The 12906-nt window shown below is 48.8% G+C and overlaps 1 protein-coding gene across 1 annotated transcript in view; it reads right to left on the reverse strand.

Moving 5' to 3' along the window:
- Positions 1 to 793: 793 nt before the first annotated feature.
- ARK2C (arkadia (RNF111) C-terminal like ring finger ubiquitin ligase 2C) overlaps positions 794 to 12906 on the reverse strand; it is a 96690-nt gene continuing 84577 nt past the window's right edge. The window contains exons 4-8 of the mRNA XM_026496246.4: positions 8791 to 8920; positions 6935 to 7039; positions 6490 to 6585; positions 1555 to 1661; positions 794 to 1028 (exon numbers count right to left, since the gene is read on the reverse strand). Coding sequence (XP_026352031.1) covers positions 911 to 1028; positions 1555 to 1661; positions 6490 to 6585; positions 6935 to 7039; positions 8791 to 8920 — 556 coding nt within the window. The 3' untranslated portion in view covers positions 794 to 910. The remainder of the gene's footprint in view (positions 1029 to 1554; positions 1662 to 6489; positions 6586 to 6934; positions 7040 to 8790; positions 8921 to 12906) is intronic.

Genomic DNA, 12906 nt, shown 5'->3' on the forward strand with positions numbered 1-12906 from the left:
CCTGGAACAGGGGAGCCCTCCCTCAAGACCAAATCTCCCCTTCCCCCACCCAAACTCTGCCCTCCTCACCCGGCTGAGCCCCTCAGGGGCCCACCTAAGCCCCCCCTCTGCTCCTTTTCCAGTCCTCCCCTTCCCCAGATGCTCCCCTTCCACACTCCATGCACTGTAAACATGAGAAAAACAAAAGCAAAGGAAACAACAAAACCGAAAACAAAACAAGAACCCCCCCTCCCGCCTCCCAACCTGGGTGAAAAAAAAAATCATCCTTTTTCACCAGGAACAGGATTTGGCTTTTTTTTTTTCACTTTTGATTCCTTTTTCCTTTTTTTCTCGTAAAGACGGGAAGATTTGGGCTGTCGTTGGTTGGTTCAGTCAGGCACCAAAACAAGGAACTCAATGAGAAATATTTGGTGCGAATTCGTAATAGCGACATGTCCACCACAAGATGACTAGAGCACCACACACGACATTTTTCTTAAGCTAGCATGCTCCGGCTGCCATCCACAGAAATAGCTAGAGACCCCTACGTGGTTTCTACGTGGTCGAGAGGTATATATACAATCCTTCGAAGGACAGGATTGAGGGGCCTGTCTATCAGCTAGGACCTTCCAGTTCACATCCAGATTCTCTGCAGCGTGGGCCCCCCCTTCCCACCCCTGCTCCGGGCACGGCCAGCTCCCTCCCGCGCAGCGAGGTGGATGGGGGCAGTCACCGTTCTGGATGGGGGGGTCCTCCCCCCACCCCTCCTTTCCCTCAGACACTGATACCGCCAACTCCTCTTTCCACAAAATGTGCTTGCAGGCTTTTCCTCTACATCAAATGGCTCAGAAGGCAAAGTTTGGCTGCAAGGGCTATGGCCGTGGGGGGACCTGGTGAAGGAAAATGGGGCGTCCACTGGCTAATTCTTCCCTCAGCTGTCGGCTCCCAGTTGTGTCTCAATGTCCACTCGGCAGATGGGACATTTCTTGCTCATGGCGAGCCACTGGTCCACACACAGTTGGTGAAAGAGATGCATACAGGGTAGGCGCCTGGAAGAGAAGGGACGGTCAGAGGACTGGTGGAAAGGGAGGGGTCCTGGGTGGGCCAGGGGCGGCGCAATACTGGCTATCACAGGCCACAGGCCGGGGGCGGGGGGGGAGGGGTGGAGGACCCACACCGGTACCACGGGCCGAAGAGGATCTTGGGAGCCCTGACCCGGAGTGAGGCTGTGGCTGGGATGGGAAGTCATGACAGGGAGGAGCACCCCACGGCCCTCCTCCTCCAGGAAGTCCTTTCAGACCAGCCTGAAACAAAGCCTTGACTTTGTCTTAGACCCATCCAGGCCAAATATCACTCCGTTTTCTTATACTTTGTGTCTACCAGCCCATGTCATAAACATCACACATCTAGAACATTCCATACTCCACCTTCCTAGAACCACCACATAGCACACTATGGCACACTTAGCCCACACATGCACAAGAGGACAAGCACCGTATCCCTGACACAGCACATGACTGATCACTAATACCTGCAGGGTGAAGGGAGGGGGAATAGAAGAGGCGGGTCTCCTACCTCACATCTTCTCCATCTTCCAGCATAGACAGACAAATTGTGCATTTCTCATCTGTGTCTGACTCCTCCCCCTCTTCCTTCTTGCCCTTGCCATCCTGGGGTCTTCGCTGTGAGAAGCAGAGGAAGAGCATTAGTTCCCTGAAGCAGCTCACCTTGTGACCACCATCTTTCAACCACAGCCTCTCCCTCCCTAATCTGTGAGTCAGTGTCTTTCTAAGTTCTTAAGGAATCCCCAGACTTGTGTGCTCATCCCAGACCCTTTCCCTGGCCTCCTCCCCAAATCTTCCTCTTTGCCTCAGGATACAGTGGTGTTACCCTGGTTGAGAGGTACAGAGTTTGGAAAGGAATTGGGTGCCTAATGAATCAATCCATGGCAAAACTTTGGCTTGTGCATAAACAGCCCTTCCCCTTCCTATTCCCCTCATATTGTCCACTCCTCCTTATGTCCTTTCCTACCTAGATCCCTGGCTTCAGGCTTCTGCCTCCACGTTCAGGTCCAGCATGCTTCATCCATCCATCCACTCATCCATTTACTCATCTACCCATCCATTCATCCACTCACCCACCCTCCATCCACCCAATGTCTCACCCACCCACCCATCTACCCTTCCACCCATCCATCCATATATCCGTCCATACATACATGCATACATCCACCCAACCTCCCGTCCATCTGCTCATCCACCCATCCATTTACCCACTCAGCCTCCAACCACCCAACCTTCTATCTACCCATCTACCCTTCCATTCATCTACCCATCTACCCTTCCTTCCTCCCTCATTCCCTCCCTTCCCCCTCCCTCCCACCCTTCCTCCCTCCCTCCCTTCCTTCCTTCTTTCCTTCCCTTTTTCCCTCCTTCCTTTCTCTCTTTCACTCCACTAAGGTCTACTCATCTATTCATTTACTACTAGATGAAGGCACAATTCCTCAACTCCTATAATTTGTACCATACTGTTACTGTATATTGTTGGATCTCTTCCTATCCAGAAAATTCCTTTAAGTTAGGCACTGGCTCCAACATGAGTTTGGACATCATGCTGTCACTCTGTTTATACTTGTCGACTTTTGTTTGACAGTTTAAAAATCCATAAAAATTATTTGAAAATCATTAACTGCTATGTAGAAAGTTCCAAGTCTTAGCTGGTGTGGACCACGGTTCACCTTTCCTTGGGTATTGTTTCACACTTGGCCAAGCAGAAGGTGCATCATCAGTGCTTTAAAAATATTCTGGGGAGGAAGGAATCTAATCAGTGAATGAAATCAGCCCACCTTTCTTGTCCCCATCTCCAAGCTGTGCATTGAAACAGTCTGATAATATCCATGGGAAGGAAACTAGCCCTTCTGTCCCCTCTCCAGAGAGAAGCAGACTTAAAGGTCATTTTGCCAAGAGAAAAATTTGAAGAGTCACAAGGTTAAAAAAAAAACCACAAAAACCACCCACAGAATGACTATGACCTTGGAGCCGGGTCTAGATGCTAGGTTTCCCCACTCCGGTCCCTGGTCCTAAGCTCTGGAGTTCCTTAGTCTGATGTGGTCACTGGAGTATTATAGCCTCACTGGAACATAAAAGAAAATCTGTGCTTTCTGTTCTCAGCCTCCCTGGGTCCTAGACACCCCAACCGCAAACTATGGGATGGCTACTGCAATAAGTGTCCTCTTGTCTAGAAACCAGAAAATCAGAATTACATCCATAGTCCCATATAATCATTATGGCTTTTGAGTTTGAATGGAGTCATGATGGTCTGCCTGCCTAACAGCCCAGCTGTGTTTCTGGGAAGAGTGTCCTTTCAGTTGGTCCTTCAAGAAAAGGAATGTTCTATAAAAGATACTAATAAGACTCACTACTTGCCTATTTTCTATTGTTATTTTCCCACCATTATTAATGATTTCCTTTTTATAGTTGATGATTTCAAATGAATAGTCTTAGCTTGTTCCACTATGTTTAATCTATATTTCTTTTTTTAAGATTTGTTTATTTGAGAGAGAGGGAGAGAGAAAGAGAGAGAGTAGGGGGAGGGGCAGAGAGAGAGAGGGAGGGAGAGTCTTAAGCAGACTCTACGCTGAGCATGGAACCCACCTCGGGGCTCAATCTCATGACCCTGAGATCACAACCTGAGCCAAAACCACAAGTGGGATGTTTAACCGACTGTGCCACCCAGGCATCCCTAATCTATATTTCTTTAATTATTGTCTCTTTTCAAATCTTATCCTATTTCCTCTTTTGTATCTTTAATCTTTTAGGTCTTCTGGGTTTTGTCTTCTCATTATCTACGTAACTTTTATTTTAACGGTAACTCTTCTCAGCATGTATTTCATATTTATTTTACGCCTTCAGCCTGTACCTTTTTGTCCTCATTCACACTCCCTTTCACGTCACTGTTATTGGTTTTCATTCTGTATGTTGTTTTCATATCTTTGCCTAATTCTTATTTTTTATATTTGTCTACATGACTATATTTCCTTTGTATTTTTTATTCTTTTATCATTGCTACTGTAAAAACTTTTTTATTTGGTATTATTTGACTCTCAGTTTAAATTTTTGAAGTTTTTTCACATTTTATGTATTTATCATTTTGTTTATCAGTTCATATTTTTAATTCTTATTTCTTTCTTACAATATTTTATTCCCCCAATTTTCCCTTTATTCTCATCGTCTTTACCTCAACCCTTTATGTCATGGAATTGGTCCATGTTCCCTTTCCATTCTCAGTCTGTGTTCTCTCCCTGTCTCTTCACGGCCTGTGGCCATGAGGGCAGGTGTGGCATGTGGCCCTGGCAAGAGTGAGCACACCCTGATCAGAGAAGTGGAGACTGCTCTGGGCTCTTGAACACGCCACTCATCCCCTTCCATGTTCTCCTCCAAGAGCCTAAAGGTCTCCCTGCAGAGAATGATCATCTTCCATTTGCTGATGATGCCCTTAGTTACTGAAATACTGTCAGTTCCTCTAGGAACACACTACCCATATAGGACACATTGCAGATAATAAATGTTGGTTGAAATCACTTATGGTTGAATCCAATGCCTCTGTGAGGAGCTGCACAGACCAAGATTCATGGTCTTTGAATTGCTATCATGGGCATCGGTGCAAGCCTAGAACAAGTGAGCCCTATATCAAGGTGAGAGCAATTCACCATCCCTGATCACTCACCAGATACCAGGCACTGTGTTAAGCTGTTATACACATTGTCCCACTGAATCCCAGGAGTACCCCTTGCGGTTGTTACTAACACGTCATTCCTATCTTACATTAAAAAGGACAGGGAAGGGGCCAGAAAAGCCAAGTTGTCCAGAGCTACACAGCTATCAGTGGTGGTTATGGAATGAATGTCTGTGCCTCCCACCCCCAAATTCATATGTTGATGCCCTACCCCCCCAGTGTGATGGGATTAGGAGACGGGGCCTCTGGAAACTAATTAGGTTTAGATGAGGTCACGAAGACAGAGCCCCTATGATGGGATTGGTGCCCCTATAAGAAGAGGAAATGATACCAGAGCTTCCCCTCTCTGCTCTGTGAAGATACAGCAAGAATGGAGCCAGCTACAAGTCAGGAAGAGAGTTCTCCCCAAGAACCAAATCTACCAGTTCCTTGACCTTGAACTTCCCAGCCCTGAGAACTGTGAGAAATCAATGTCTGCCGTTTAAGCCCCCCCAGCAGATGGTGCTTTGTTACAGCAGCCCAAACAAAGACAGTAGTAACACCAAAACAAACACTGGCCCTATCTGACTTCAACACTTAGTGCTCACAACCATCATGCCCTAGTGCCTCGTGAGGCAGTGAAGATGGGCTCTGGCTTGACCTCAACAAGCATTTTCCCATGCCAAGTCTCTCAGCCCTTGCCAAGCTTTTAATTCTTAGTTGTTTTCACAGCAGAATTATTTTGTAGAGCAATTTTAGCTGGCATTATAATTGAGCAAAAAATACAGTCCATTCCCATGTCCCTCCCCCACTCAACACACATACATGGTTTGACCTGTTATTAACATCTTGCCTTAGGGATACACTGTTATTAACTGAAGAGTTTACATTAGGGTTCATTCTTCCTGCTGTAGTGTTCTATGGGTTTTGACAAATACACATGTCATGTGTCCACCATTGGAGTGGCATATAGTAGTTTCACTAAAAATAGCCTGTGATCCACCCACTCACTCATCTATCCCTCCCCCCAAAGCCCCTGGCAACAAGGGGTCTTTTCACTGTCTAGTTTTACCTTTTCCAGAATACTATATGGTTGGAATCATACAGCATGCAGCCTTTTGGGGTTAGCTTCTCTCACTTAGTAATATGCATTTAAGGTTCTCTAATGTCTTTCCATGGCTCATTTTTTAAAAAATCACGGAATAATAGTCCATTGTACGGATGCACCATCGTTGTTTATCCACTCACTTCTTGAATGACATCTTGGTTGCTTCCAAATTTTTTATTTATTTGAATTTTAAAGTGTTTTTAAAATCAGATTCCTGGGTTCTAATTCTCCTGCACATTCCTGAGCAATAACCCTGGAGAGTCTACCTCTACAGGCTTCAGGTGGAGCCTTGAATGTGTGGCTTTAAAAGCTCCCCAGGTGATCCTGATAGTCAATGAGGATTGCAAACCCCTGCTGTGAAGCCTTAGTTGGCCATTTGTCCCCATGTGGGATTGGACTTGGATTTCTTTTCTAAACCATATCTTAGCCTTTGCTGCAGGTGCTCCCTTTGCCCACCTCATTCAGATACAAGCATTCATATACCTGTACACCCACCTAACACACACCCACTCACAAATCCACATGCACACACACACCCAGCCCTCCCCCTTATGATGAGAGGCACCCCCATCTCCCCTCCTGGTCGCACCTGACAGAGACAAGGGAGAAGGCCCTTGGAAAGCATCATAGCTTCAGAGCATCTAACCACAACACCTCAGCTATGCAGGCTGACCTGCTAGCAGACTCACCTTCTTGTATTTGTGGGGGAAGGTGAACCTCTCAATGGTGTTCTGTACAGCTCCCCGGGTCACATTTCCCAACCTATCCTCAAGCTGCAGCAGCTCCTGCAAAGAGAAAAATGTGACATGTGCACTCTGCATGCACTAACTCTTTCTCTCTCTCTCTCTCACACACACACACACACTCACACTCGCGCGTGCACGCGACAAGAAGGAAGGGCACTGAAAGATGCTAGCAGGAAGTATTCACATAACCATCGAGAAGGACTTGTCTGGTACTGAAAGACCCCAACAACTTTACCTGCTCTCTCTTTTTCTCTCTCTTACTCTCAACCCTGAAGCTCCCAGCAACCTCCCATGCCCTACCCACCAGCGGGAGAAAGGGAGAGGGGACCATGAACCATAATGGCGTCTCCACCAACCCAGCCGGAGCCAGAGAGCGGGGCGGGCGTACCTCGTAGCTCTCCCGCACTGCGGAGGTGTGTCTGCTGGGGTTCAGTCCCTGGAGAGCAAGGAAGTGAAGCTGAGGGTAAGGGTAGTTTCGGATTTCATGGACGACCTGTTGGGGAGAAAATGCCTTGGATGGGATCCAGGCTGCACACACCCCGCATCCGACGACTCCCCCCATAACCCGCCAATCTGCACACCCCGGAGATTCTTCAGGCAGAGGTGCTCTCTCTCCTGCTCCTACATCCTCCTCTCCTCGTCAAGAACGAAGCCTGTGCCAGACCAGCCCCAGAAAAAATAACAAAATCAATGAAGTAAATATAAATTAGTAAATACTTATACTATATACTAATATAATTAGTAAGCCGACTAAGCTGATTGGGCATCTATTTCAAGGCAGGCACTGTCTAAGCACTTCACGTGACTAATCGAATGATCTCATTTGATCCAGAATGTAGGTGCAATTACTACCCCTATTTTACGATAGGGGAAATGGGCACAAATGGATAAAGTCAGTGCCTAAGTTATGCAACCAACTGGCAGCCCTCGACTTCAAACCCAGGTGGCTGGGTGGCCGCGGGCCATTTCCTTCCCCTCTGCTCTGTATGGCCTCAGACAGTGTCTCAGGCGGTCAAGAGTGTGGGCCACGTCCTATCTAGGTGGGGCTAGCGAGAGCACAAAACTTAAGCACAAACGACTCAGTAATCAAGGTAAATAATATTTTAATGCAATATTTTTTTTTTAAAAAAATCAAAATTAATGTAAAAAGTCCATAATGAACAAAACAACAAAATTTTAAATGAAAGACAGGAGGTGATCCTGGACCAGCATGGCCCTGCCCCACTCACCTTACCCTGGCCCCAGCTATGAGTCGGAGGGGCCAGGTTTCCATCACAGCTCCTCTACCTACTCACTGCATGAGCTCTGTTACTTAACCTCTCTATGCCTCAGTTTGCCCATCTGCAAAACAGGGATGAATACCCTTTTGTGTAAGGTTGTGGGTAATTCGCTTAAAGTGCTTAGCACAGGGGCTGCCACGCATGAAGTGCTCGATAAATGTTAGCTTTTTCTCTTAGGAGACGGTGCTTCATGACACCAACCATAGAACCTCAGAGCGGACAAGGGCTTCAGAGATTACTCATCCCAACCTGTACCAACAAGGAGACTGAGGAACGGAGTGGTTAATGAAAGAGACAGGGCTGGAGGGGGGAAGTGTGCGGTGGGCTGGCAACATGAGCAAGGTGTCTGGAGATGAGATTTCGCCATCAGTCCGTTGCTGCTTTAATGGCATGTCTCACCTTTGCTCTGCGGAGCTTGCCACCCCAGGGACTGGAAGGCCCCCAGAGCCAACCTGCCCGCTTCGGCAATCACAGCGCCCTGCAGTGACAAAGGCTGGCCCCTGGCAGAAAGCAGAACTGGGTCGGCAGGCCAGGCCCAAGGGCCACCTCTGGGGGCTCCTCTGTCCCTCACGCCAGCCCTTGCCAGCCCCATGAGAAGGACGAGGCAGGCCTCTTCATCCCAACTGACAGATAAGTAAAATCAAGGCCCAGGGAGGTGCTGACCCCAAGAAATTAAATGAAGTCCATAATGAACTACCATAAGGGACTACCCTGCCTGTTGTTAGCCCTGAGCCTCTTCCCCACAGACCACAGCCCACCAAGTACCCCTTTCCCTCCTCCTGTGCCCCACTCCGTCCCGCCCACAGTACTGGCTTTAGTCCGGCGGATCAAGCCAGAGTGGGAACAGGAGCAGGGAGGGGCAGACAGCGTGACAGCAGGACACAGGGGAGCGGCTGGCCTTAGCCCACCGCCAACACCCACAGGCAGCAAGGGGGTCCGGTTCCCGGCAGAGCCCTTGACTCACCATCTGCGTGGAGGAGGAGTTTCTGGGAAAGTGGTGCATTCGAGGAGTCGCTAGGTAATGCTGATAGTGCTGAGGGATGGGCCGCACCTGGAACTGGGCAGGGCTCAAGCCGGCGTCCACACTGAGATCCCTGCGGGGACAAGGCCACAGTGAACCACAGGGTGGTGTGATTCAGCCATCTGGTTACAGGAGGGACCTCAGACCTCGAGCCCAGGGACAAGACTCGGAGTCATAAACCACTGGAGCTAAAAGGGACTCTGCATCACCTACCCCTTGCCTTCTCTTTAAAGTGAAGAAAACAGAGACTCAGGGGAGGAAAGGGGTCTGCCAGATCTGAAGGGGCTCATTAAACTTCTTAAAATGAGTGCACCAAAGGTCCCTCCCAAGACAAAGCCCATCCCTGAGAGAAACGCTGAAAGAATCCAAATAGAGCTGCTCAGGGATACGAAGCAAAGGGAAGACAAGTCAGGTGGAGGGGGAGCGGGGAGCAGAGGCCATATTTGTGCCACTGTGAGAAAACCACTGAAGAGGGACCCCTGTAGCCGTGAGGCTGGAAAGGCTATCCTGGACCCCTGCCCCCCACTCCTACAAGGACAGGAAAACTCACTTCACATAAAAAAATTAACCAGTCATTGCAACTGAAAAGGAACCAGGGCTCCTGGGGAAATGGCCAATGTCAGGTCTGGGGCAGAAAACGTGCAAAATGATTTGAAACCTCTTTTTATAACTGAAAGCAAGGAAGTTATCAAGTTATCGTGTCAAGAGGATTCAGGAACCGTCCTGAAGAGGTTCCCACTGGCCAGAGCTTGGACAAGGGGCATGTCAGCGAGCATAATTACAGCAGATGGAAACCCATCGAGCAGGTTCGGATCCATGAGAGGGAAATGACGCTAAAGTAAACTGGTCCCTTCGAAGGCTGTTAGGGAATCCACGCTCCATTTTGAAAACTAGTAAAGAAAGAGAAAGAATCCAACATTTATCCTGCCTTTCCACTGTGAACTGTACCGAGGGCAGCCAAATGGTTGATGAAGGGACATTTCTCGTTATAAAAGCTTTCTAGCTAATAAACAAGTAGGGAATGAGGGAGTTATCGACCAGCTCCCTGCATCCCCGGAAGAAATAAAGGCTCCTGGCCAAGATCACCCATCGCTGTTAGCACCACCGAAGGAGGGACAACCAGCTTTCTGCTGGAAGAACACGCCCCTTTTCAGTATTTTTGCCAAGAAATGGTAAGAGTTGAATGTGCTCAACCCTTGATCTAAGTGCCAGAGCCCAGGGAACAGAGAAAAACAGGGACATCTCAAGGGACACACCAGAGCACAACCAGCAAAATCCAGAGGAGGGGGGAAAATTGCCCAGAAAAAGCAGCCCAAATTTCTTCAACAAATACATCCAAAGAAAAAAAACCATGAGGGGGCATTTAAGGAATTTCTGTTTCCAGATGTGATGTGTGTATATGTGTGTGTGTGTGTGTGTATGTGTGTGTATGTGTACATACGTGTATGTGGGGGCATGGTCTCAATGCACAGTTTTTTCACAATCGTGTCTAAATATCAAGCTAAACTTTATTTTCCACTCACTATCATGGCACGGCCTGATAGTGACGCACACACTGAAGTGAAGCGTGCTGTGGTCTGGTTGCTACATAGACCCTGACATTCTTCCCGGGGAGCTGTGTGTGTGTGTGTGTGTGTGTGTGTGTGTGTGTGTGTGTAACATAAAACGATGTATACATAGTCCTGTACTTCCTGACTATATTAGCCCGAAGCCCTGGAGTAACTCCTCACGAGTCCATCATTTGGGAAATGAGCTACAAACTCTTGGATCCAATTGGAAGCAAACTTAGAAACCCACTAATCCAGCCCCTGGGTGTCCCAGGTCCCTCTGAGGCTTGAAGAGTGGCTGTGCCTTACCCAGGGTCCCCGGCTAGCTAGTTAGGGCCACCTGGGTTCTAAGCCCTTCCTGGGCTCATTCTATGGACCTGCCTCAGGGAAAGATGTTCCATGGGGTCCCCCCAGGTGGCAGATGCTCTGACTCTCAGCGTTTACCCCCAGCAGTCTCAGGGGTCCCAGCAAATTCAAAGCAGCAAAGAGACATTCAGGGAATTCTACCAAAAGCAAAGTCCCAAGGACCTTGGAACAGAGTCACTCTGACTACAAGAACGCTAATTGCAGGACCAATGGCAACTTGACACTCGGATGAGTGGGATGACCTGCCCAGGTTGACGCTGGGTGGGCTCTGGGATACCCCTCTTATCGTCTCACCAGAAAATTCCTTCCTAAACCCAGGGTCCCTGAAAAGGGGATGCTCATCACACCTAAAAGAAGCCAGGGTTGGGACTTGCCTGGGACACAGCGGCGCCTGCAGAAGCAACGTCTCCCACCTTTCGCTGTTGCCCCAGACTGGCAGAACCTGGCTGAGTTTGCAAAGGGTCATAGAAACACCCTATAGCCCTAAGACCACAGGGTCAACCCAGAATGGTGTCCCAGAGATTTCCTGTGGGTCTCGTCTCAATGCACAATTTTTTGTCAGTTATGTATAAATATCAAGCTAACCTTTATTTTCCATTCACTGTCAACGGCCTTGAAGCGTGCGTGGTCTGGTTGCTACACAGACCCTCACATTCTTCCCGGGACTTAAGTGCTGGCACCGTCTCGCAGGGGAATGTGGAGGCATGGCAGAGGCCGAGCTGCCTGCCGGGGAAGGACAGGAGGAGGCTCTTGTCCTCCACCCACCCTCGCACAGGTCCTAGGTGTCCCTGGGGGGCTCTGCTTGGCCAGGGCGAGGGCTGGGTGGTGGGGTGGGGTACAGCTGGAAGTAGGAAGCCGGGAGTGAGTCAGAGAAGGAGCGTGATGATGACAGAGACATTGGAGCTCAAGGTCAGGGTCGAGTTATCAGGAATGGACCAAAAAGGGGACATATTTGGGATTGCTCCCACAAGGCCTGGTGCCTCCACACACTCCCAGGCCAAGATGCCCAGCCAAGAGAAGGTGGCCTGGGTAGGGTTCAAATATCCTAAAGTAAGATGGACAGGCCAGGCAGAAAACGCCCAGGTGAACCCAGGTGTGACTCAGGGCAGGAGACTCCCCTCATCCCCTGCTGAGGCCTCTTAGGGTCTCAGTCTTTGTGTTTCTCAGGGAGACAGAGGTCAGGAGGGCAGAGGGAGTGAAGAGCAGAAGGATGGTAGATCTGGCTAAAGCGAGCAAGCCGGAGAGGCTCGCACCTGAGCTGCTCCCGACACGTCCCCAGGACAATGCTCGCCACTCACCCATGTCACCTTCCCGGTCCCACTTGCCATGCTGGCTCCCCCATGTTTGTTCAAATCACTCAGTGTGTGCTGAATTGAACTAAATTGAATGGACTTGACTGCTGAGGGACAGAATTCAATCCAAACTGCAATTAAATCTTCCTGATTTGAATCTGCTAATTAGAAAAAGCCTGGGCTGGAGTTGGCCGCCGTGTCGCCTCTCTTTTGAGGAAGTGTTCAATTTCACAGAGCGTCCCTCAGAACCAGCAGAGGGCTGGGAGACATGGAAACACTTTAGAACAATGATTTCCTGCCCCTGGAAGCACCTTTCACATGTAGTCAACCAGAACTCAGCAGCTTTTGAACCATGCCTGGATGCCCAGTCTGCCTGACTGATGGCTGGAAAGCGACACAGTGCACGTCTGGTTTTTTAAAAATACAGGCCCTGCCTCTCCATAGAAGTTTTTGTTTGTTCTTACATTCTTTAAAACAACAACAACAACACTGTTGACCTCAAAGTTGCAAGGCCAGCCAGAAGAATTCCTGGGTACCCCTCACCCAGATTCCCCATGCATTAATGTTTTACTATTTTGCTGCGTTTTTAGTTCCTTCTCTTTTTCTCTCTCCACGAATACTTACAACAGCTACACACACACGTCTCCTGGAGTTTTTTTCTGAACTATTTAAAAATAAGTGGCAGGCATGATGCCCTCTAAACCTAAATGCCTCGGCGAACCGCACACCTTTCTCAAGTGTTTGGGCATTTGCATTGCGCCCTAGCTTAGGTCAGCCAAGTCCTGAGCTAGAACCAGAGAGCCAGGTGGGACGGAGGACCCAAAACCAAGCAACACTGCATCCCAAGGCAACAA

This window comes from Ursus arctos, unplaced genomic scaffold (genome assembly GCF_023065955.2).
Source record: "Ursus arctos isolate Adak ecotype North America unplaced genomic scaffold, UrsArc2.0 scaffold_17, whole genome shotgun sequence".
Lineage (NCBI taxonomy): Eukaryota > Metazoa > Chordata > Mammalia > Carnivora > Ursidae > Ursus > Ursus arctos.